The sequence below is a fragment of the Delphinapterus leucas genome, chromosome 12 (genome assembly GCF_059928025.1).
Source record: "Delphinapterus leucas isolate spDelLeu-1000000601 "Yukka" chromosome 12, BTC_Dleu_Yukka2, whole genome shotgun sequence".
Lineage (NCBI taxonomy): Eukaryota > Metazoa > Chordata > Mammalia > Artiodactyla > Monodontidae > Delphinapterus > Delphinapterus leucas.
In genome coordinates this window covers 44262641-44287888 of record NC_143140.1, presented here as the reverse complement: position 1 = coordinate 44287888, position 25248 = coordinate 44262641, and the positions used below count along the sequence as shown (strand labels likewise).

General features: G+C 36.1%; 1 protein-coding gene across 7 annotated transcripts in view; it reads left to right on the top strand.

The window, feature by feature from the left end:
* Positions 1-25248, top strand: part of ATG5 (autophagy related 5) — a 129320-nt gene that overhangs the window by 73303 nt on the left and 30769 nt on the right. For 3 of the 7 annotated variants that reach the window (XM_089921622.1, XM_089921621.1, XM_089921623.1), the window contains exon 7: positions 10115-25248. The exons of the other annotated variants lie outside the window; for them this stretch is intronic. In XM_089921622.1, coding sequence (XP_089777748.1) covers positions 10115-10378 — 264 coding nt within the window. In that variant the 3' untranslated portion in view covers positions 10379-25248. The remainder of the gene's footprint in view (positions 1-10114) is intronic. 7 annotated transcript variants of the gene reach the window in all.

Sequence of the window (25248 nt, the reverse complement as noted above, 5' to 3'; positions counted from 1 at the left end):
TTTTTTTTTTTTTTTTTTTGCAGTATGCGGGCCTCTCACTGTTGTGGCCTCTGCCGTTGCGGAGCACAGGCTCCGGACGGGCAGGCTCAGCGGCCATGGCTCATGGGCCCAGCCACTCCGCGGCATGTGGGATCCTCCCGGACCGGGGCATGAACCCTTGTCCCCCGCATCGGCAGGCGGACTCTCAACCACTGCGCCACCAGGAAAGCCCTCTCTTTTTTTTTTAATAGATCTTTATTAGAGTATAATTGCTTCACAATACTGTGTTAGTTTCTGTTGCACAACAAAGCAAATCAGCCATATGCATACACATGTCCCCATATCCCCTCCCTCTTGAGCCTCCCTCCCATCCTCCCTATCCCACCCGTCTAGGTCATCACGAAGCACCGAGCTGATCTCCCTGTGCTGTGCTGTGCTGCTGCTTCCCACCAGCCAGCTATTTTACATTCAGTAGTGTATATATGTCCATGCTACTCTCACTTCGCCCCAGCTTCGCCCTCCCACCCCATGTCATCAAGTCCATTCTCTATGTCTACCTCTTTATTCCTGCCCTGCAAGTAGGTTCATCAGTACTGTTTTTTTTTTTTTTTTTTTAGATTCCATATATATGTGTTAGCATACGGTGTTTGTTTTTCTCTTTCTGACTTACTTCACTCTGTGTGACGGACTCTAGGTCCATCCACCTCACTACAAATAACTCAATTTCGTTTTTTTATGGCTGAGTAATATTCCATTGTATATATGTGCCACATCTTCTTTACCATTCATGCGTCGATGGACATTTAGGTTGGTCAGAGTATTTTAAACATTTATTAAACAGCTAAAGAGAATTCCTTCTTTAGTAAACGCAGAGAAGGAGTTGAGCCTCTGTACTGTGCTTATATCTTTGTGTTCATCACAATGCCATACACATAATAGGTGCTCAGTAAATACACAAACTGTATAACAAACTAAGGAAGGTCTCATTATCTATGAAGGTGGTGGTCATTCTGGTCTCATAATAAATTAGACTGTAACATTCATACCATACATTTTTACTACAGAATTCTGGGCTGGATTTTCTGTTGAGTAAACTATCATTCTCTCCTGTTGCCCTAACCACTCTCAACCACTGTGCCACCAGGGAAGCCCTTTGTTCTTCTTAAGATTGCTTTGGCTATTCAGGGTCTTTTGTGGTTCCATATCACAGAATTTTAGGATCAGATATTCTCGTGGGTTATTTTTTTGAGATATAATTCACATCCATAAAATTCACCCCTTTAAAGTGTACAGTTTTAGTATTTCACAATTGTGCAGCCATCACCACTATCTAATTTCAAAATATTTTCATCACCTCAAAAAGAAACTCCATACCCATTAGTAGTCACTTCTCTTCCCTCCTCTCCCTGGCCCCTGGCAACTACTAATTTACTTTCTGTTTCTGTGGATGTGCTATATGGACATATAAATGGAATCATATCACCCATTAGTAGTCACTTATCTTCCCTCCTCTCCCTGGCCCCTGGCAACTACTAATTTACTTTCTGTTTCTGTGGATGTGCTACATGGACGTATAAATGGAATCACATCATATGTGTCTTTTTGTGTCTGCCTTCTTTCATGTGGCATAATATTTTCAAGGTTCATCTGTCTTGTAGCATGTAGTACTTCATCCTTTTTTTAACTAAGTAACTTTCCATTGTATGGATACATCACATTTTGTTTAACCATTCATCGGGTTGATGAATATTTGGGTGGTTTCCACTTTAGGGCTGTTATGAAGAAAGCTCCTATGAACATTTATGTACAAATTTGGGGGTGGGCATATGTTTTCACTTTTCCTGAGTATATACCTAGGAGTGGAACTGGTGGGTCATATGATAACTCCACATTGAGCCTTTTGAGGAACTGCCATATTGTTTTCCAAATTGGTTGTACCATTTTACATTCCCACCAGCAATGGATGAGGGTTTCAGTTTCTCCATGTCCCTGCCAACACTTGTTATTGTACATCGTTTTGATTAGTTATCCTAAGTGGATATGAAGGGGTATTTCATTATGATTTTGATTTGCATTTCCCTAATGACTAATGATGCTGAGCGTCTTTTTATGTGCTTACTGACGGTTTGTATATCTTCTTAGGAAAAATGTCTCTTCTTTGCTTATTTTTAAATTGGGTTGTCTTTTCATTGTTGAGTTGTAAAAGTTCTTTATATATTCTGGATCCTAGACCTTTACTAGATATATGCTTTATAAATAGTTACTTCTGTTCTGTGGGCTGTCTTTTTACTTTCGTGGTCATGGCCTTTGAAACACAGAAGTTGTTAGTTCTGATGAAGTCCAGTTCTTTTTGTTGTTGTTGTTACTTATGCTTTTATGTTATCATATCTAAGAAAACCTTGCCTAATACTAAGTGATGAAGATTTCCTCTTATGTTTTCTTCTAAAGTTTTATAGTTTTGGTTCTTTCATTTAGGTGTTTGATCCATTTTGAGTTAATTTTTTGTATATGGTGCAAGGTAAAGGGGTCCAACTTCATTCTTTTGTATGTACATATTCCAGTTCTCCCAGCGTGATTTGTTGAAGACTTCTCTTTCTCTCATTGGATTGTCTTAGCACTCTTGTTGAAAATTAGTTGTCCACAATGTGTGGATTTGTATCTAGAGTCTCAATTCTATTCCACTGATTATATGTCTGTTCTTGAATTCTGTAGCTTTGTGTAGTAAGTTTTGAAATCAAGAGGTATGAGTCCTCCATCTTTTTTCTTTTTTTCAAGATTATTTTGGCTATTCTGGATCTTTTGCATTTCCATATGAATATTAGGATCAGCTTGTCAGTTTCTACCAAAAAAAAGACAGTTAGGATTTTGATAGGAATTGTATTCAATATGTAGATCAATTTCTGGAGTATTGCTATCTTTTTTTTCTTTTTGGCTGCACCACACAGCTTGCAGGATCTTAGTTCCCTGACAGGGATCGAACCTGGGCCCACAGCAGTAAAAGCCCATGTCCTAACCACTGGACTGCCAGAGAATTCCCTGGAGTATTGCTATCTTAACAAACAATATTAAGTCTTCCAATCGGTAAACACAGGATTTTTTCCCATATATGTAGGTCTTCAATGATGTTTTGTAGTTTTCAGTATACAAGTTGCCCGCTTCTTTTGTTAAATTTATTCCTACGTAATTTTTCTTTTTGATCCAGTTTTTATTATCATTTTTGGACTTTTTGCTAGTGTGTATAAATAGTATTGATTTTTTTGTATATTGATCTTGTCCAGTAGCCTCATTGAACTTGTTTCTTACTTCTAACAGTTTTGGGGGGGGGGTTTGGTTTGTTTTTTTTTTTTTTGCTGCTTCCTTAGAATTTTCCATATAGAAGGTCATGTCACTACAAATGGAGATAGTTTTACTTCTCCCTTTCCAGTTCGAATGCCTTTTACTTCTTTTTCCTGCCTCATTTCCCTGACTAGAACCTTCAGTACAGAATCAAAATAAAAGTGGCAAAAGCAGACATCCTTGTTTTATTCCTGATCTTAAGGGGAAAGAAAGCTCACAGTCTCTCATTATTGAGTATGATGTTAGCCTGTAAGTTTCTCTTATATGCCCTTTATAAGATTGAGTTCCGTTCCCTATATTTTGTTGAGTATTTTTATCATGAAAGGGTGTTGGATTTTGTCAGGTGCTTTTTCTGTGTCTATTCAGGTTCTTATGTGGGTTTTTCCCCTTTATTCTATTAATATGATGTATTGCATTGCTTGATTTTCTTTGTTGAACCAACCTCGTATTCCTGGGATAGACACCAGTCAGTCAGATTATATAACATATGTAGCTGGGTTTGGTTTGCTGGTTTCTTTCTTTTCTTTTTTTAATTTATTTACTTTTTAAAATTTTTGGCTGCTTTGGGTCTTTGTTGCTGCATGTGGGCTTTCTCTAGTTGCAGCAAGCAGGGGCTACTCTTCATTGCTGTGCGCAGGCTTCTCTTATTGCGGAGCACGGGCTCTAAGTGCATGGGCTTCCGTAGTTGCAGCACGCAAGCTCAGTAGTTGTGGCTCACAGGCTCTAGGCGCTCAGCTCAGTAGTTGTGGTGCACGGGCTTAGTTGCTCCGTGGCATGTGGGATCTTCCTGGACCAGGGTTCGAACCCGTGTCCCTTGCATTGGCAGGTGGATTCTTAACCACTGTGCCACCAGGGAAGTCCAAGTTCGCTGGTTTCTTGTTGAGGATTTTGTGTGTATATTCATAACGACTGTTGGTCTCTAGTATTCTTATCTTGTATGTCTTCATCTGGTTTTGATATCCGGGTAATACTGGCCTCATAGAATGAGTTGGGTAGTGTTCCCTCTTCTAGTTTTTGGAAGAGTTTGTGAAGGATTCGTGTTAAATCTTGAAATAATTGGTAGAATTCACCTGGGAAGCCATCTGGTTCTGGGTGTTTCTTTGTGGGAAGTTTTAAAAATTAATAATTCAGTCTCTCAACAGTTTTTGCCAGTGTTCTCATTGCTTTTATGGAAGATAGGATATTTGAAGTCCTTACTCCATCATTACTGATGACATCACCACTTCTAATAATTCTTAACCTCCGAATTTAGATAGGTGGATTTTGTAGAAATTTGGGAAAGAGAATAAAGACTGAGGAGTTTTCTAAGGTTTTTTTTTTTTAATCTGTTCTTTCTAATTATTTCTAAATACAAAAATTTTAACTTAATGTATTGCTTAAGAACATGAATATTGCTATAAATGATAGATGATTATTACTTTTTCTAAAAGTTGTCTATCCTTGATTATTTTGGAATTTTTTTTCTACATAGGTTCTCCAGTAAAGAACTTTGAAAAATTTGTAGGAATTGAATCTGTAACTTTCATTAATATACCAAGTGGTTAAGATGGAGAAGTTTCATTTAGGGAAGTATATCCCAATTAGCTGTGATTTGGGGCATTCACTTCACATCTCTGGACCTCAATTTTATCATTCGTAGAATAGGGATAATAATATTTCATAGGGTTGTTAATGAAAATTAAATGTAATACTTTTTGATATTATGCCTGGCACATAGGAAATAATTTACAAATTATTTGCTGTAATTATTATTAGATTTTATTGCTTTGAATTATCTTATCAGTGATGATAGGGATTGCCATACCCCCTATGACTGCTATAACATATGTGACAAATAGTTCACTCCATTTATCAATATATTTCTGGTCTTAGTGTAGTCTTCTCTGTGAGGCTCTGTCTGGTCCCCCAAATCTATTACTCATTACTGCCAAGTACTCACATAACCTACTCTTTCTGTTTCAGTTCCCTATTTCTTTACCACTTTCTTTCAATTTTCTAGACAAAATACCTTGGAATCTCTTTTGATTAGTTTCTTAGAATTGTACAGTACCAGAACCATTTGCATTTATCACTTTCTTGCCATTTGCACTAATTTCAGTTACTGTTAATTTGATTTTCATGAAACAAAGCTAGACTCCTACCAAATAGCATCATGTATTGTTCCCCAAAACATGCTTGATATTTTTATTTTCTTACTCTGTTCACTCCTGCTGGGAATTGCCCCTATTCCCAGAATGCTTCTTAACTCAGCTCAAATGTCACTTCCCCCAAGAAGTCTTTCTTGATTTCTCTTTATGTGCCCCAACTCTTCATACCATGTATAAATTATTTCTTCTTTCTCTGAATTTTGTTTTAAAACATTCCCTTCTGCCTCTTATTATGGCAAATGTAATTATACATTAGGAGGAATCCTTAGGAATCATCTAATTCAGCCCCCTAATTTTAGAAAGCTTGCACAAAACTCTTGCCCAGATGTTCAACTGGATACTTAATGGCAGAGACAAGAAGAGTAGAACTTGAGTCTTGGATTTCCAGCCTGGTTCTTTTTCTACATGCAACATTGTAATATAGACATTTCTTAAGCTATTTTGCAGTATTTCACCATGGATCTGTTGGAGTCTATGTGATTTCTCTGTAAGATGTAACCTGTGAATTACTGGAGGTCGAGGAATTGTTTCATTTCTCTCTGTATCTTTATAGAGGTTTCTTAGAGACTGTTTCCTGCTAGAATGAATGAATGAATAATACTTTGCTTTAGAATTAATTAATATTCTTAATGTGAGATTCTAATGATATTCCCTTAGACACCTTTTAAAAGAAATTGGTAAATTGAGGCCTGTAGGGGGCAGCCCAACACAGCAGATTTTGATTGCCCTTGCTAAATAAGCTAGCTACTACTCTCCGGGGTTGTTTTAGTCTTAAATTGCTTCCTATGTGGATTTTTGAAAAATGAAAGCAACTATTAATTATAAGCTTATTTGGCGGGTATATTTTTTAAAAATTGTCTTGTATAAGAATGGGAACTTTTTGATGCAGAGGATTTGCTGTTTTGTTTTTAAGGCATTGGATATATATTAGAGCTTCTTAAAAATTTGCTTCGTTTATTATTTCCAAAATAACACAGATAATGTAATGGCAAATGTTGTCCTTAATTTATTGTTAAAGAAGTTAAAATATGCAAATTAATAGTATTATCCCAAAGTACTAAAGTTATTACTAAATGAAGTCAGCATTTTCTTATTACTAATTTGTTACACTAAGCTAAGTCATTGTTTCATTTAATATTTTCAAGAATAAAAAACATTGCTGGTAATTAAAGTAAGCTATAGAGAAACACCAATAATAGCTAACATTTATTGAGTACTTTGTGTGCCAGGTACTATTTGAAATACTACTTTACATGTATTAGTTCATTTACTTCTCACTAGAGTCCTCTGGGACATATGCTGGTACTGTCCCTATTGTATGGATGAAGTAATTGGTTGGTTATTGAAAATTGCCTAGGGTCACTCAGGAAGTGGAAGAGCTGGGGTTTGAACCCAGGCAGTCTGGCTCCAGAGCTCTCACTCTTAATCACTATTCCTTTGATACATTGTTGAGTTCATTGCTTTTATTTTCTTACTCCTTTCTATCACAACTTTCCATTTGAGACTGTTTTCCAGTTTTTACACACATCAGGCTACTTATTACTCCACCCTTTCTGTTGCTTCCTGCCTTCAGTCCTTTTTTACTTCTTCTTCTTCTTCTAATAGAGAAAATGCATGGACAGAAAGTAAAAACATGACATCCTCCCTTTAGTGTGAAGAGATTGAAACAGATAGCTAAAGCTGTGCGGTTTTCTTTCTCTTTTATTTACAGAATGTTCTTTTTCCAGTTACCAATTAAGCGATTTTTAGTGATCACATTAAAGCATAAACTCTCAAATTTAGGAATAGAATGAACTTCACTCCCCTGCTTAAGCATGTAGTACTGTGGGGTAATTTTAAGAACTGAAAGATTAAATACCTCATTTTTAAAAGATAGACAGGGCTTCCCTGGTGGCACAGTGGTTGAGAGTCCGCCTTCCGATGCGGGGAACACGGGTTCGTGCCCCGGTCCGGGAGGATCCCACATGCCGCGGAGCGGCTGGGCCCGTGAGCCATGGCTGCTGAGCCTGCGCGTCCGGAGCCTGTGCTCCGCAACGGGAGAGGCCACAGCAGTGAGAAGCCCGCATACTGCAAAAAAAAAAAAAAAATAGGCAAATTTTGATAAGATGGTCTTAATTATTTCACTAAAAATTATATTTTAGATCCCTCCATAAAAAATTATTAGTTTGATAACATGCTTATATTTTATTGTGGTATTCTAATATATGTAAAAATTAACATTACTGTCAGTTATTCTTGTGTATATTCTTTCTCATTCTCTCCTTTTGATAATTTCAACTCTCCTTAAACACTCTGAGAATATGAGTAGATATGGTAAAAATAAGTTGAACTCCAGTCAGTTTGAAACTTGAAAAAAGCTTAGGTTAACTGTGAGATGACATAAAAAATTATAATTTGGCTAAAATGAAAATAGAGTTGTTTCATACCTAAGTATTCAATAGTATTTATATCACAAAATAAGATCTTGGTGTATAACTCTTTTAAGAAAATATTTTCAATTCAAGTTTACTCCTTGGTTTATTATTATTATTTATTTATTATTGAGGCACCTCATATTACAGTTAATATTTGAGTTTCTTGGAGGAATTGTCAACCGTATGCCATGGATAACCTACACCTTAGGATGGTCAGCTGCTGCTTTAATGGGTTGATTTACAGCCTTCCCATCTTTTTCTAACTGACATGGGTTTTAGTTTCCTGATTTACTGCTGGCCTAATGAGGTCTTGGCAGATGTTAAGCTCAGTCCCTGTCTAAAGAATGTTTTTTTCCTTTAGAAAGTTTTCTACTACCCATATCATCTGTGTGTGTCATTATCACATTTTTCTTTCAGTCCCTTTCCATCTCAGAGAATGCCAACATCCAGAAATGATGCCCTATAGGGTGATCATTTAATCTATTGACAATTTCATGGTGTAAGAAAATTTGCTTAATCACTTATCTATTCCAATAGTGAAAACTACCTTCTGATTTTTTTTTCCTGTTCTTCTCATAAATGATTTTCATATAACAGGCCAGAACACACAACACCTGTCCGTTAAGAACAGAATTACTAGGCTTTGATTCTTAGTAGTGGTTCCTTCTTTTGGGTAAATATGAGAATTGCTTTTGGTCTAATTACTCATACTTTTAAAATAACTACTTACTAATAATTTCAAGTAGGTAATGTATGTGTGATTATTTAGGAATATTAGAAGGAAAAAGCAATCTAAAAATACACAGGCTAATATCTTATTCTTTATTTCTGGCCTGAACCTAGAAAATTTTGTTTGGCATTTTATATCCTGGTATATTACTCTTTGATGAAGTTTGTGTCTTAGTTGTTGAGTCATACCCATTTTTTTTTTAATTTTGTTTTTAATTTTCAAGGTTTTGCGGGGATTTATATATTTTTGCTTCATAATCCATGCAGGTTGTTTATAATAATAAGACAAGTATTAAGGAGATCATGTAAATACAGAGATATATGTGTAGATATATTGATGCATGCATCAATTGTATTGCTATTACATATAGATGTGGATCTTGATATATACATATTTGAAATTTCTAAATTGTTGGCTAGGCAAGTTGCTCCTTTTGCAGATCATTTGTGATACATTAAAATGTTAATTCTCAGTTAAGAAATATAATCTAAACTATACTAAACAGTCAATTGCGTTATCTTTTGATGCCTTGGGAGCATTTTATAGAATATATCTTGTCTCAAACAGGATGTGTCTCTCAAAGGTCTGTTTCAAACAACCCTGTAAATGTAAAGGAATGTCAATGCTGGTTCAAAGAGCCACTGTTTGAGTGTGTTGCTTAGAGTGGGTAGTGGATAGGGAGGGCTCTCTAACAATGGAATGATGAGTCTTGATCACAATTAAGTTCAACAGGATTGGATCTACATTTGGCAGCCATATATGAAGAGACCATATGTCTACCTTGGGCGTGATCTTTTCATGAAAGTCACCTATCTGTTATGTTGTGACACAGTTATGTACACAACTTTAATTAAAATCGTATGAATTGTAAAATTCATACAATTTTGAAATTGTATGAATTGTAAAATTCATACAATTGTGAAATTGTATGAATTAGTAAGCTGAGGATTTCAAATGATTATTGAATTCACTGATGAGTGATTTGTGTATTAGATGTGTGGCTGAGTTAATGTGCACAAAACTTTGAGAAGTCAAACTAATATGTTACTTACTACTAAACTTCATTAACCATATTTTACACCATATTAAATCTGTCTTCAAAACATTCATGTAAATGGATATTACATTTCAAATGTAGAAAATTAACAAACTAAGAAATAACATGTCTTCAAAACTAAAGACTCAAAATGTTAAGAATACATACTGCCTTGGATTTCTGTTTGTCTAGGTATTTCAAAGCATAGATAAGAGAAACGCTGGTTATTTCATGTATATGAGAAGAAAGAATTTCTCCTGTTAGTTTAAAATTTGAAAGAAATAATGTATTTCAGTAGGCACTTCTGTCCTTTTAGTCTTTCCTTCCTTTCTTTTCCTCCTCCATTTCTCTTTTTCTTGATCTTTCTGTCCCACCTTTTCCTTTTACAGAACCCCTCCTTTTCTCTGCCTCACTAATCTGAGAAGTTTTTACTATGTAATAAGCATTTCCTTTTTTTTTTTTTTTGCGGTAGGCAGGCCTCTCACTGTTGTGGCCTCTCCCGCTGCGGAGCACAGGCTCCGGACGCGCAGGCTCAGCGGCCATGGCTCACGGGCCCAGCCGCTCCATGGCATGTGGGATCTTCCCGGACCGGGGCAGGAACCCGTGTCCCCTGCATCGGCAGGCGGACTCTCAACCACTGCGCCACCAGGGAAGCCCAGCATTTCCTATTTTAATTAAAGTTTTGAAGTTTACTTTTAAAAGCAGAGCTTTACTAAAGGAAAAATACCTCTGTTAGCTTACATTTAAAATCCTTTTCATCATGATGAGGGTAATTATCTGTTACTTCTAAGAAGTAAGCCACAGCTAATTTCTGACTGCATACATGTTTAAAGTAACTTAGCCTTCGGACAGTTCTGACGTCTGCTTGTGTAATGCAGCATTCGTACTCTTCACTAGGTGTTCATTTTAGCTACAGATGCTTCGTATAAAACAGGGTAGAGTGCTTTCAAAAGGATCTACACATCAAAGTATAACTAGAACTCTGGTTTTTACGTTGCTTAAGGAATCCTTAATGGAGTAGAAATAACAAATTTGCTCTTCCCTCTAACACATTATTGTTTTAAAAACTTTTTTACTTCCATGCCTTCCTGAGTCATATCACATATAATTGAATAGATTTATTACTTTGGAATGTTTTAACAATGTCCACATTAAATAATATAGTAATTTATGTTCTGTGTAAAGAAGGCTTTCTTTAATTGTAATTAATTCTGGGGAATAATGATCTGCTTTTGGAACAACAAATAAAATTCCTTAAATAAAGAACTATATTTTAAGTTGAAATACACACTCTTTCACCCATTTTGTAGTTCAGCTGATAACTTTTCATAAGTGTCATGATAACAGCTTTTAGCCACAGTTTATTCTCTTCTGCCTCACCACAGTCTTCCATTTCTCAGCTGGATAAACTGTCACTTAAGTTACACAAGAATTAACCTTCGCTCTCTGCGGTCCTCTTAGACCCTTACTTAAAAAAATCACCGCTTCAGTGTACTAAATAGCAGAATGTTTATGCTATTTACAACTCCTGTTGTGGAAAGAGACCTGCAATTCTGACTTGCTGAATTGGTGGTATTGGAAAATTATCTTGAACTAAAATTCTGATGGGGTATATTAGCCTACTTTGGATTCTGTAGACAGTCCTTTCTTCATATATATTGTGTTCCAAAAATTTGGATCTGTAAAGGAGATAGGACTTGAATTATAAGTAAAAAAAATTCCTAGGATAGGCTACATAATTAGTAATGAAATTGAACTATGATATTGGTACTGTAAAGCCTAACCTGCACTTAGAATATCATTCCTTTACCATTCTAGATTCTAAGTCGAGAATCTGTGAGAGGAAGAGCCCCTCTTATTGCAGAGTCCCTCCTCTCCATTCGGGTCTCAGAAGCGTGGGTTGGAATCAGAGGTTCCAAGCTAGCAGGAAGGAAGTAGGTAGATGAGGAGTTCCCCTCCTGCCCTGACTAGTGGAGTGGGTTCTGGGAAATCTCAGAAATAATAGACGTAATGAATCTACAAGCTGGGCAACAGTTGATCAATAAGGACATTTTTTATGATCCAGACACCCTATTTGGTAAGATAGATTAATTATGTTTTATATAATCCTTTATTATTAAATTCTGAACTCATTTTAGTAAGTCCCCCCCACCCCACCCCCGCCGCACACACATGCTTTACACTAGGTTTTATAATTTCAAAACTTTCGGGCTTCATTTTAAGCATCAGAACATGATTTTAAATGAGTTAAACAAATTAAGGCAGAGTTATTTAAATTCCCACAGGCAACTTTAAAATTGGCACGATGCTATACAACTTTTTAAAGAAAAATTTATAGTTTTTCTGAATTCATGAGGACAGGGATATTTCCCTGATCCTTATTGTTTGGAAACTCTTGACTATATTTTGTCAAGATATAGTTATTGACATAATAACTATTGTTTTTTTATTGTTTATTTATTTTTTATTGTTTTATTGTTTTTTTATTGTTTATTTATCTTTTATTGTTTTTATAGTTATTGACATAATAACTATTGTTTTAAGAACTCATGAAACAAACATGGTTTGATGAATAGTTGTAAATCAAACTATGATGAATCTGAATTATCACCCCAGAAGGACCCCCCCCCCACTGCCCACCCAGTTGAGGACTTTTTACATTATGTTTTCTTTTTAATAACAGCTTTATTAAAGTATAACTTTGATATCATAAAGTTCACCCTTTTTTTTCTTTTGGCTGTGCCGCATGGCATGCGGAATCTTAGTTCCCCGACCAGTGATCAAACCCAGGCCCCCTGCAGCGGAAGTGCAGTCTTAACCACTGGGCTGCCAGTGAAGTCCTAAAGTTCACCCTTTTAAAGTGTACTATTCATTGATTTTTTTAAAGAATATTCACAAAATTGGTGCAACCATCACTGTTATGTAATTTCAGAACACTTTTATCACCCCCAAAAGACCCCACACCTGACTAGCAGTCACTCATTCTTCCTTCCTTCCTTCCTTTCAGCCCATGACAAATTCTCCCTCACCTCCAGTTCATGGCAACCACTAATCTACTTTCTCTCTCTGTCTCTCTATGGATTTGCCTATTCTTAACATTTTGTGTAAATGTAATCTTAAAGTATATGGCCTTTTGTGCCTGGCTTCTTTCACTTTCATTGTATTTCCATGGTTCATCAATGTTGTAGCATGTTTCAGTACATTCCTTTTTATGGCCAAGTAATATTCCACTGTTTGGAGATATCACATCTTGTTTATCTGTTCACCAATTGATGGTTATTTGGATTGTTTCTACATTTTGGCTGTTATGGATAAACGTTGCTGTAGACAATAATGTACTAGTTTTTGTGTGGACATATACTTTCAGTTCTCTTGGGTAGATACTTAAGAGTGGAATTGCTGGGTTATGCGATAATTCTATGTTTAATCTTTTGAGGAACTGCCAGACTGTTTTCCAAAGCATGTGCACCATTTTATGTTTCGCTAGCCGAGTACGAGGGTTCCAATCTGTCTACATCCTTGCCAGCACTTGTTATTTTCTATCATTTTAATTATAGCCATCTTAGTGGGTATGAAGGGGTATATCGTTTTGGTGTCAGTTTTCACTTCCCTAATTACTAATGATGTTAAACATCTTTTCATACGTTTAGTGGTCGTTTGTATGTTACCTTAGGAGAAATATCTTCAAAACCTTTGTTCTTTTTTAGTTGGGTTGTCTTTTTATTACTGAATCATAAGAGCTCTTTATATCTTCTAGACACTAATTCCTTATCAGATATATGATTTGCATGTATTTTCTCCCATACCGTAGATTTTATTTTCATTTTCTTAATAGTGTCCTTTGAAATACAGAGATTTTTAATTTTGCTTAAATTCAGCTTATTTTTTCTTTGGTTGCTTGTGCTTTCAGGTTGTCTTGCCAAATCCGAGGCCATAAAGATTTCCTTCTGTGTTTTCTTTCAAGAGTTTTATAGTTTTACTACATTGTTTTTCTTCATATGTTTTTTAGAGTAGTCAAGGGCTATGTTTTTTTAATTTCTTAATCAGCAGATTACTTTCAACAGTGAGATCTGTAAAATATTTATCACTAGTTTTTATTTGCTACTTGTAAAAACTTCACAAGAATTTATGAAATCTGCTTTTGATGATACTTCAGTAGGATAATTTTTTTAAGTTATTTGTATCAGAAACAAAAATATCAACATTCCCATATTATAAACTTTATTTAGCATTCACTGTAAAACCTACAGACCTTGCTCGGAGGACTGAGGATCTTGCAGAGCTTCATAGCTCCTGGCCCAAGTTTAGAAACACTTTTCTAGTGGATAAGACACTTGACTGGACATCAAGAGAACAGAATTTTAATTCTGAGGTCAACACAACCTCTTTTACCCAGATGTTTCTTCTTGCTACCTGGATTTCTATATTTGTACAAATTAAAAGTGCTGCATAGTTATTTTATGTAATTATACCATAAAGATAGAAATAATATGTATATAAAAGTATCCTTTGATTCTTTAGTCAAAAACAGTTTATTAATTACATTACTCTTGTAGTAGCCTACCTTTTAGTATGGCTTTTAGGTAAAATTAGAAAAGATATTTTAAAGCTCTTATAGATAATGAAATTTAAACTATGATTCCCCAGGTATGGTTTTGAAATCTTTCCAGAGAAACCTTAGAAGAATTAAGATAATTATTACTAAACACATCAATCCTAGCACTTTTATAGGAAGCTTTTCAGTTGACCACTCTACTAATAATTTCAAATAAAACATTTTAAAGCCATATAACTTGTTTTATAAATTAGCTCATAAACAGCATCAAATTGATCTCAGTCTTGAGTAAGAGGGATATGGTACTTCCCTGTAACACATTTTATTCAGTGAAAGGATATGAGGAAGACACAAACTGTTGCCTGTATTTGAAGAAAATTTGCCTTAATTATTTATGCGGCAAAATATATTTTGTATTGTCTAGGCAGAAATATAACAAATATAACAATTTAAATAAGACAAAACATAAGCTTCAAACCAGATGTGTGGATATAATTCTGATGGGTACTTTCATTTAAACATAGTCTAAATTAAGACACTGCTGCTTTGAGGATTAAGTGTCCCTGACTATAATAATGACAGCTTTTCAAATGTTAATTATTATTTTTCAGAGTTGTCGGGAATATTAAAAGTGGACTTCAGACTCTGGTAGCATAACTACAGAAAGTGCTTATTTTCAAGTCTCCTATTTCCCTACATAAAGGATAAAAGTAGTCTGATTAAGTGGCACAGACTCCCCCCTCCCGCTGTCCCCCCTGTCCCCCTACTTCCCACCACCAAAAGGACTGTTTACTGTAAAGGCCTAAAAGCATTCATTTGAAAATGGCCTGTTCTTTTTACTTAATGAGGTATTGTAATTGTGTATATTCTTAAGCTAATTTTAACATGAGGCTTCTTTTGAAAAGCATGTGATGCAAAATTTGACATGCATGAATATATCTAAGGCCAGATATGCATGTGACAGTTTGAAGCACATATCATGCGTCATTGTTGGTAAAGTCTGTCAGCATATCCTCTATAAACTCCTATTTTCTTTTTCTTTGTGCCACATATTCTAATGAACAAGACTTCAAAGGGAACAACTCATGGTTGGATACCAATTATTTTTTATTCTCTCTGTTTTTGGTTCTGTAAAGACTAGATAGTGTTACCTTTCTTTGGTCCACATTTAACCGTGGTTTTAAAGGGAGAAATGAAAGGAATTAATCATTGTTAATTGTTAACACCTGTTGCACTAGGTGTTTTGTGTATCTCATCTTATTTAATTGTTACAACAGTCATTCAAAAATATATATTATTCCCATTTTTCAGATTTAGAAACAGGCTCCCAAAGACTGATGTAATTTGCCTTACGTACCCAGTCAGTTGTGTTGTGAGTTGGGATTCCAACCAAGCCCTTGCTAATTCAATGCATTTGACATTCCACGCTTTATGTGCTAAATTTGTAGGCCACTTTGCTCCCCTTATCCACTGATTTCTCACAGGTACTGTTATATTCCATCTGCCTCTGAATATTTTAGTGGGGAGGGTCATATGGAAGGGAAGGATTGGTGCTGTACTCTGCCTGAAATAGTCTTGTCTCTTTCTCTGTTTTAAAAAAAAATTCTCCATTTCAAGTCGGAAACTGGAAGACCTATATTCTCTCCTTTGTTTTCATCTTCTTTGGAAACTCCCTACAATTTTATTTAATACATTACATTCTACCACACTTAGCATATTTTACTTTGAACCTGCTGGTATATCTTGAACACTTATAAAATGAAATTATGTAACCAGTTTTTTGTTTGATGTTTGTTTGTTTGTTTTTTACTTTTGTTTTTGCTCTAGCTGCCAAAAAGTCCAGAGTTAAAAAGTTTATGCTTGGGCTTTTAAATTTTCTCATAGCACTTTGTACATATTTCTGTTATCACTTAACACTGTTACAGTTATTTGTTTATGTGTGCATTGTTCATCTTTGTATCTACTAGCACAAGTGATACCTTCATAAGTGCTCAACAAATGTTTAATGAATGAAGATTTCTAATGTATTTACCCCTGCCCTCTGGTTGTTGGAGATCCTGGACATGGGTACTATTACTGGGATAATTCTTTTTGTTTGTTTGTTTTGTTGTGTTGTGTTGTGTTGTGGCTGGACTCTTGACTGTCTGGGTCTGGGCTGTTTGGGGGCGGGTGGGGAGACAGCCATGAGGACTGTGCCTAGTTGCCAAGACCACAGGGCTTCACTGGACTAGGCAAGAATTTACCCAAAACACGTGAAATCAGCCTAACTCTCTAAAAATAGGAAGTAGGAAGTGCATCTAAGAAGCCAGAGATGAAAGCTGCCAATGGGGTGAAGTGGGATCATAGTCAGGAAGAGAAGATGTGATCAGAAACTGGGAGATTTGGGAACAGGCTAGGAAGCAGAATTTGAAAGGATGTGGAGGGAATGTTTCTGGATGGAGGCTGTGAGCACTCTTAGGGGGTGGGACTAATTTTTGAGTTACTGGATTAAAGGAGAGCTACTCAGGGCTGGTCAGAGAACTTTGTGAGGGGAGTAACCCTGCTCATTTTCTGCTGAATACCTTTAACAACTGCCTGATACAGAAAAGAGGTGAATTAAAGTAAGAATAAACAAATGAATTAAGGAAACAAATCTATTTTCAGATCACACAATCTATCCACATCCCTTATAATCCACTCTCTCCATTTTCTTTGCCACCACACAAGTTCTTATCCTCATTATTTCTCAAGCTAACCAAAGAGACTCCCCAATTCTCCAGTCTCTTCCAATTTTAATTTATGTTACAGACTGTAGCAGGATTAGTCCTTTTTTTCCCTCATTCAATTTCTGTAAACTAAAAACAAAAACAGTTCACCCAATTCTCCCACCCCCATACTCCCCGCCTCTGGCAACCACTGATGTGTTCTCTGGATCAGTGAGCTTGGTTTGTTGGTTTGTTGGGTTTTTTTGTTTTTTGTTTTTGTGGTACGCGGGCCTCTCACAGTTGTGGCCTCTCCCGTTGCGGAGCACAGGCTCTGGACGCGCAGGCTCACTGGCCATGGCTCACAGGCCTAGCCTCTCCGCGGCATGTGGGATCTTCCCGGACCGGGGCACGAACCTGTGTCCCCTGCATCGGCAGGCGGACTCTCAACCACTGCGCCACCTGGGAAGCCCCTGGTTTGTTGTTTTTATTTTTTGGATTCTGCATATAAGAGATGGGATCATACTATCCAAGACAAAGATGTGTTAATAGTTTTTATTGTTATTATATGCATGCTTTTGCTATAAGCAATCTCAAATCCTTTTTTTAAAAAAACATTGACAGGAAATAAATGTAATATTCTTTGTTGCAGTTTATTTATCTTTATATCCTTGTAATGCCTGTCACATTACAAGGATTAATGGAATATCAGTGGCCACATGATTCTCAAAAGTAAAGTATATATTGTGGTTTTTTTCTACGGATATAAGGAAAGTTTTATTGGTGTTCATCATGTCACCATTTTGGCAATAATGAAGGCTTCACTACTTATTATGTAAAGCTTTTAAAATATAGTAAATTTAGTTATTTTAAAACTGTGTCAAGTGAAAATGCACTGATTTTGATGGCCCTAGTTGGTGGAGTTTTTAATATTGGAAGTAACTTTACAGTTATATGTGTTTTATTGGACTTATAAAATCTAGTGTTTCCATTGCCTTTCAATTCAATTTATGTTAGTTATAAATATAGTAGGTTTGCATAAAAATCAGAGCAATTTTTTTCACTTCTTGATATTTTTATAATTTATTCCTTTTCCATATTTAATTCTTCTAAAACACATAGTAATATCTATATAGTCAATGAAATAAATCTAATTAACATTCTCTATTAATAAGTAGGCATTGCTAATTCGTTATAGTTCAGTATAGCTGATTTTTTTTAAAAAAATCTAAAAACCTAACAAGTGAACTCCTTTTTTTTTTTTTTTTTTTTCGGTACACGGGCCTCTCACTGCTGTGGCCTCTCCCGTTGCGGAGCACAGGCTCCAGACACGCAGGCTCAGCGGCCATGGCTCACGGGCCCAGCCGCTCCGCAGCATGTGGGATCCTCCCGGACCGGGGCACGAACCTGCGTCCCCTGCATCGGCAGGCGGATTTTCAACCACTGCGCCACCAGGGAAGCCCAGAACTCCTTTGATATACTTAAGCAAGTCTTGTAAATCAAATTTTATTTACAAATATAGTAAACCAATTATCCTGACTCTTTCATAGGACTTAAAAGCAAAACATACAAAGTAGCTGATGATATCAAAACTTGTTGCTGTACCTGGAGAAATACAACATATATAAAGTATCAATATAATATTTATTTCTTCAGCCCAACCAAGGGCTTAGAATACCAGTCTAAGGCTCACTGGACCAAATATTATGGATTCAGTTTACAGCGAGTCAGATCAGAGATCCTGAACCTGGGTACTACTACTGGGATGATTCTATCTAAGCAGTTCTAACAAACGGAGTCCCTTGTCATCATGAGGTACTGCCTGATGTATCAGTAGGAGACCCACCTACCCCCAGCCTTTTAATTAAGGGCGTTTATAAGTTTCACAAACAAGTGAATCATCATGCATCTACTGGGCATCTTTTAGGTTTTATCCTTTCTGAATTTTTATGTTTTTCTCTTTCATAACTTTTAATCTCTTTGTTTCAGTGAATAGAATCTCTTTTTCCTATTGGATATGATTCTTTCCTCTTTAAGGTCACTAACTCCATGGTCCGTGAACCAAATGTGTCCAGCTGTAATTTGTCATTTTCAACAAACTAACATTTCTAACTCATTATATTGATACAATATATACTACCAAAACAACAAAGTCAGCCCTAATGCTATGTAGTAACAGTGTGATGACAAGATTAGTATATCTTCTTATCCATATTTCATATTACAACTCTATAAAATACATGTTAGTGTTTAATAAATTTCCTTTGACTGTCAAGTCATGCTTAATAAGAACAGTAACAGCACTTATTGAGCAATTACTGTTCACTAGGCATTCTTCTAAATGCTTTTCATAAATTAACATGTATAATCTTCACATGAAGTTGTAACAGATGATACAGAAACACCTCTATACATACTCTTCACCCAGTTACCCCGACTGGTGACGTCTTCTATAACTACAGTAAAATATCATAGCCAGGAAAAGTGACGTTGATACAAGCCACAAACTTTATTCATATTTCATTAGTTTTGTTCCAACACAAAGGCTACCCTTTTATAGCTCAGCCTCCAACCTCACTTTCTCCTTTCCCTGACCTCTGACAACTACTAATTTCTTCCCCATTTCTAAAATTTTATCATTTTACTAATGTTATGTAAGTATAATCATATAGTACATAAGCTTGAGATTGGATTTTTTTCACGTAGTGTAATTCCCTTGCATTCCATACAATTTGTTGCATGTATTAATAGGTTTTTACATTATTATTACTGAGTAGTATTCTGTGGTATAGATATACCACAGTTTAACCATTCACCTGTTGAAAGACATTGGGATTGTTTTTACTATGAACAATTGTGCACAATTTTTTTTGAGAACATATGTTTGCGCTTCTCTGGAAGTACTCAAGAGTACAATTGCTGGGTCATATGGTAAATGTATGTTTAGTTTTTTAAGAAACTACCTTACCCTTTTCCATAAGAGCTGAACCATTTTACATTTGTACTAGCAATAGTACGAGAGATCTTGTTTCTCCACGTGCTCACCAGCATTTGGTATTATTACCATTTTTTATTTTAGACATGCTGGTAGGTGTGTAGGGATGTTGTATTGTGGTTTTAATTTGCATTTCCTTAGTGGCTAATGACATGTCAAACATCTTTTTATTATTAATTAATTAATTTTATTTATTTATTTTTGGCTGAGTTGGGTCTTCGTTGCTGCGCGTGGGCTTTCTCTAGTTGCGGCGAGTGGGGGCTACTCTTTGTTGTGGGGCGCAGGCTTCTCATTGTGGTGGCTTCTCTTGTGGCAGAGCACAGGCTCTAGGCATGCAGGCTTCAGTAGTTGTGGCATGCGGGCTCAGTAGTTGTGGCTCACAGGCTCTAGAGCGCAGACTTAGTAGTTGTGGCGCACGGGCTTAGTTGCTCTGCGGCATGTGGGATCTTCCCGGACCAGGGCTCAAACCTACATCCCCTGCATTGGCAGGCGTATTCTTAACCACTGCGCCAGCAGGGAAGCCCTCAAACATCTTTTCACGTGCTTATTTGCCATATGTATATCCTGTTTGGTGAAATGTCTGTTGGTGTCTTTTGCTTATTTTCTAATTGAATTCTTTGTGTTTTTTACTGTTGGATTTTTAGAGTTCTTTATATATTCTGGATACAAGACCTTAGTTGGATATGTAGTCTTGCAGATATTTTCTTTCAGTCTTGCCTTTTCATCTTCTTCACAGAATCTTTTCTAGAGTAAAAGTTTATTTTGATAAGGGTCCAGTTTATCAATATTTCCTTTTATGGATCTTGCTTTTTGGTGTTAAGTTCTAGACTAGCTCTGAATCAAGTCCTAAAGTGACTTTGCTTTTTTTACCCTGCCATATAAAAACATTACAACATAAGCTGAATTTCATGATTCTGGACCTTTTAGCATCTAGATAAGTGAACTTAGAGAAAGTAGATTAAAACTAAAAAGAAATAAAATTTGAGTCTGCTAAATTGGGACAGTATTAAGTTAAAATATTCATTACAGTGCTCTAAAACTGTTGATCGTGGTGGTGGTAATGTTGCGGTGGTAGTGTGTGTTTTAGTGTGTATTTAGGTGGTTGTGTGTACCATGATTGTACTGTGTATATATTTTATCTCAGAAACTCTGCAGTGTAGATATTACCTCCATTTATACTCATGCATATGTGTGCAAACTTGATTCAGTAAAATCTTACAAATTTAACTTAAAATTTTTACAAATTTAGTTCCTCTGCTTCTGTTCAGTATATCTCCAAGGTAAATCAACAGCATAACTTTTTCATACAGGAAAGTTATTGGTACAGTGATGAGGGTGCCTAAGTAAAGAAGGGATGGGGCACAGCCAGCCAGTAGCATCCTAATTTTATATACGTTTGATGTGTTTAAGAAATGACTAACAGGGGCTTCCCTGGTGGCGCAGTGGTTGAGAGTCCGCCTGCCGCTGCAGGGCACACGGGTTCGTGCCCCGGTCCGGGAGGATCCCACATGCCGCGGAGCGGCTGGGCCCGTGAGCCATGGCCGCTGAGCCTGCGTGTCCGGAGCCTGTGCTCTGCGGCGGGAGAGGCCACAACAGTGAGAGGCCCGCGTAACGCAAAAAAAAAAAGAAAGAAATGACTAACATATTTAATTTAAAAACTAGCAAGGGCAGTTTCAAATATGACTTTACCAAGTCATATTATTTCTCATGAGAAAGTAATTCTGTTTCTTGAAAGTCCCTGAAATAGTTTGCATATTTACAAATATATGGCTAGATTAAGTGCTGTGGTGTAGTTTTATTACAGTGGCTTTCTTATCTATCAGGCTAAGGTTCAGATTACCATGGATATTGTTAGCATTATCTGGTTTTATGTATACTAAATCAAAGTTTAAAGAATTCATGTTCGTGGAGTTTTTGTATTTTTAAAATTCTTGCTATATTCAAAAGGAAAATAGCTTTTAAATACTTCCTAGTATAATTTAGTCTTCTCTGCTTAACTTCAACTTAGGTTTAATGAGATCTGTTAAGAAATTTACATGAATTTACCCTTCATTCCCATTGCCCTTTAGAACCTCTGTACAGTAGTTGAATTCCTGATCTGTCTGTGGAGGGCTTTTAAGGATAAGTAACTCTCAAAATTGAGTACTTTTCATAATCTTTGGTGTAACTTACTCAGACACTTAATGGCTCTTTTCTAACATACTAACTTTTTAAGAATGAAAATATAAGTTTTTTTTAATATGATTTTTAAAAATTAATTAATTTATTTATTTTTGGCTGTGTTCGGTCTTTGCTGCTACATGCAGGCTTTCTCTCGTTGTGGCAAGCGGGGGCTACTCTTCTTTGTGGTGTGCGGGCTTCTCATTGCAGTGGCTTCTCTTGTTGCGGATCACAGGCTCTAGGTGAGCGGGCTTCAGTAGTTGTGGCTCACAGGCTTAGTTGCTCCGCGGCATGTGGGATCTTCCTGGACCAGGGCTCAAACCCGTGTCCCGTGCATTGTCAGGCGGGCTCTTAACCACTGCGCAACCAGGGAAGCCCGAGAATGCAGGTTTTTAAAGGCACTCGAATAAATGTTAAACAGAAAGTGTTTATTAGATTTTTTACTGGGGTATCTTAATAAAGGTTTTTATTATTTGAAAAACAGCAGTTTGCTTTGATGAGAGTTTTCTTGGTTACCATTCTACAGAATTTACTTAGAATATGTGGGCTTTCCCCCTCCCCCCAAGCAAATAGCATTATGAAGGTTGTTGAAGTTATACCTTTATTATAACTGCTCCACTTTGGGAGAGAGTTGAAAAAAGAGAAGTACAGGGAAATTACAGGCCATTTTTTCTAGGAATGGGAATAGGGGAGAATTTCTGTTTTTTAATATGTGGCTGAGACTACTCAGCCTTTCCTGTTTAGCATATTTTTTCAAATTATTATAATATATATTATATTATTAGAGCTAAGCCACCTCATAGTTTTGTCACTAAGTAGGGGGCGAATGAATCTTGAAAAGATTTATTTGGCTTTGCTGAAAACCTTAGTATTTTCAGATCAGAGCATGGATGATACATTTTAACTTTTTTTAAATTGGGGGTACAGTCCTGCCCCTCCTTTTCTACTGACCGGGGCCTAGTTGTCATCACATAGGCTTGCATTACTCAGACAGCCTCTCACCGATCATCCTGATGTTACCTCTTCACCAAGTCATTGTACACAGAGCTGCTTTCCATTAGTCTTCAGAAAAAGCCTCTTTCATCACGTCACTTCCTTTGCTAAAAAGTCTTAAAAGCCTCTTCATTGCCTGGAAGATAGAAAGCACTAAGTGGGTGGTGGCTATTTTAAATTATTACTGCAGTCCCCTATTCATTTCTTTTTTCTCTGAATTCTTCTAACCTTTATTATCTTCACATAGTTAATCCTTGATTGTGCATGATATCATTCTCAGTTTCACCTGTGGGAAAACTATGAGCTTCCAAAATTGAAGGATATCAATCACACTTTTAAAAAAATTTTTTACTGGTGTATAATTGATTTACAGTGTTGTGTTAGTTTCAGGTGTACAGCAAAGTGAATCTGTTACACAAATACATATATCCACTCTTTTTTAGATTCTTTTCCCATATAGGCCATTACAGAGTATTGAGTAGAGTTCCCTGTTCAATCATACTTTTAAAAAATGAAGAGTTCAGTTAGTGAAGTGAATTGCATTATATTCAGTGCATACTTATTAAAATTTTAGTTTTTTTCATACTTTCCATATATGCTCAACTGTATTATTGTAACACTGTTTTTAACATTTATTATGTATTCACTGAACACACAGTGTAAAGCCAGGAGAGGTTACTCACATGCTTGCACCACATCTAGCTTTTCTTACATCGTAGTTTATGTCTGTGCTTAAAATCAGATGTTTTTTTTTACCAAATCTGGTAAAAGTTATCTTGAAGAAGTTGAGATATATACCTCTGTGATTTAAAAACAAACAAACAAACAGGGACTTCCCTGGTGGTCCAGGGGGTAAAACTCCACGCTCCCAAAGCAGAGGGCCCGGGTTCTATACCTAGCTGGGAAACTAGATCCCACATGCATGCCACAACTCATAATACCGCATGCTGCAACTAAACATGCCGCAACTAAGACCCGGTGCAGCCTAAATAAATAAATTAATTAAAAAACGAACAAACAAACCAAAAACTTGTCTTTAATGGCTAGGTATTTGAAATCATTTTCTTATAAAATATAAGGTATTACTCTGTTCCTGTAGGTTTTTACGATTTTTCGTTCCAGGAAGCTTAAAACAAAAACTTAGCATCTTAAAATGAAATACCAATTAAGAGTTGTGGTGGGTATTATTCTCCTTATCATTTACTTATTCTGTTCTTGGCAGTTCTCCTATTCCCAGAATAAACTTAAGAGGTATGGAATGTCCCAGATTTCCAAAGAAACTGGGTGCAAGATCACAGAACTCAAAAACGACAGTGCTATTTATTCATAGATTGGCTGATTCCAGAGCCTCCGCAGTCTGTCATGGGGAGGCTTCATCATTGTTGTCGTGCTTCTAGAGAGGGCGTTTGAGAAAATTAAACCTAATTTTTCGGATGGGTAAGACGTTGAAATTCTTAGCAATAAATTATGACATAGTGCTAGTAACAATTGTCAGAGGAAATACATCTACTATTTTGAAATTTGTTGAACCTATAGAAAAGATAAAATAATAAAACAACTAAGACCATATAATACCCTTCACCTGGATTCACCAGTAATTAACATTTTTTCACATTTGCTGTCTCTTTCTACACACATACTCTTTCTCGCTCCCCTCCCCCAACCATTGGACTGTAGGTTTCAGACATCATGGTACCTTACTCCTAAATACTGGATCATGAATTTCTTAATAATAAGGATATTGTCCTTATAAACATTATCACAACTAAGTGATTTGACATTAATTTAATAATATTATCTAATGTTCATTTCGTATTTCCCCATTTATTCCAAAAATGTCTTTTATAGCTGATCTTTTTAAATTGCTTTCTCCAATCCGGTATTCAGTCAGACTTTTGTGTTTTGTATTTAGTTGTTATATCTTGTCAGTCTCTTTTAATCTTTTTGTATTGTTTCTGTTTTTTTAATGTCTTTGACTTTTTTAAAGTGTTCAGGCCAGCTGTGTTTAGAATGCTGCACCTTCTGCATTTGTTTTATTGCTTCCTGTGATTAGATTTACTTGAGTTCGTGTTAAGCATTTTGGGCCATAATACCACATTTGTGATGTTATATGCTTTACACTATATCAGAAGACAGCTAATGCCAGCTTTAAATTTCTGATCTATTAGTTCATAATTCGCAGCAACAGAGACTTAATTGTTTGAAATCTTTTTTCATTTTTC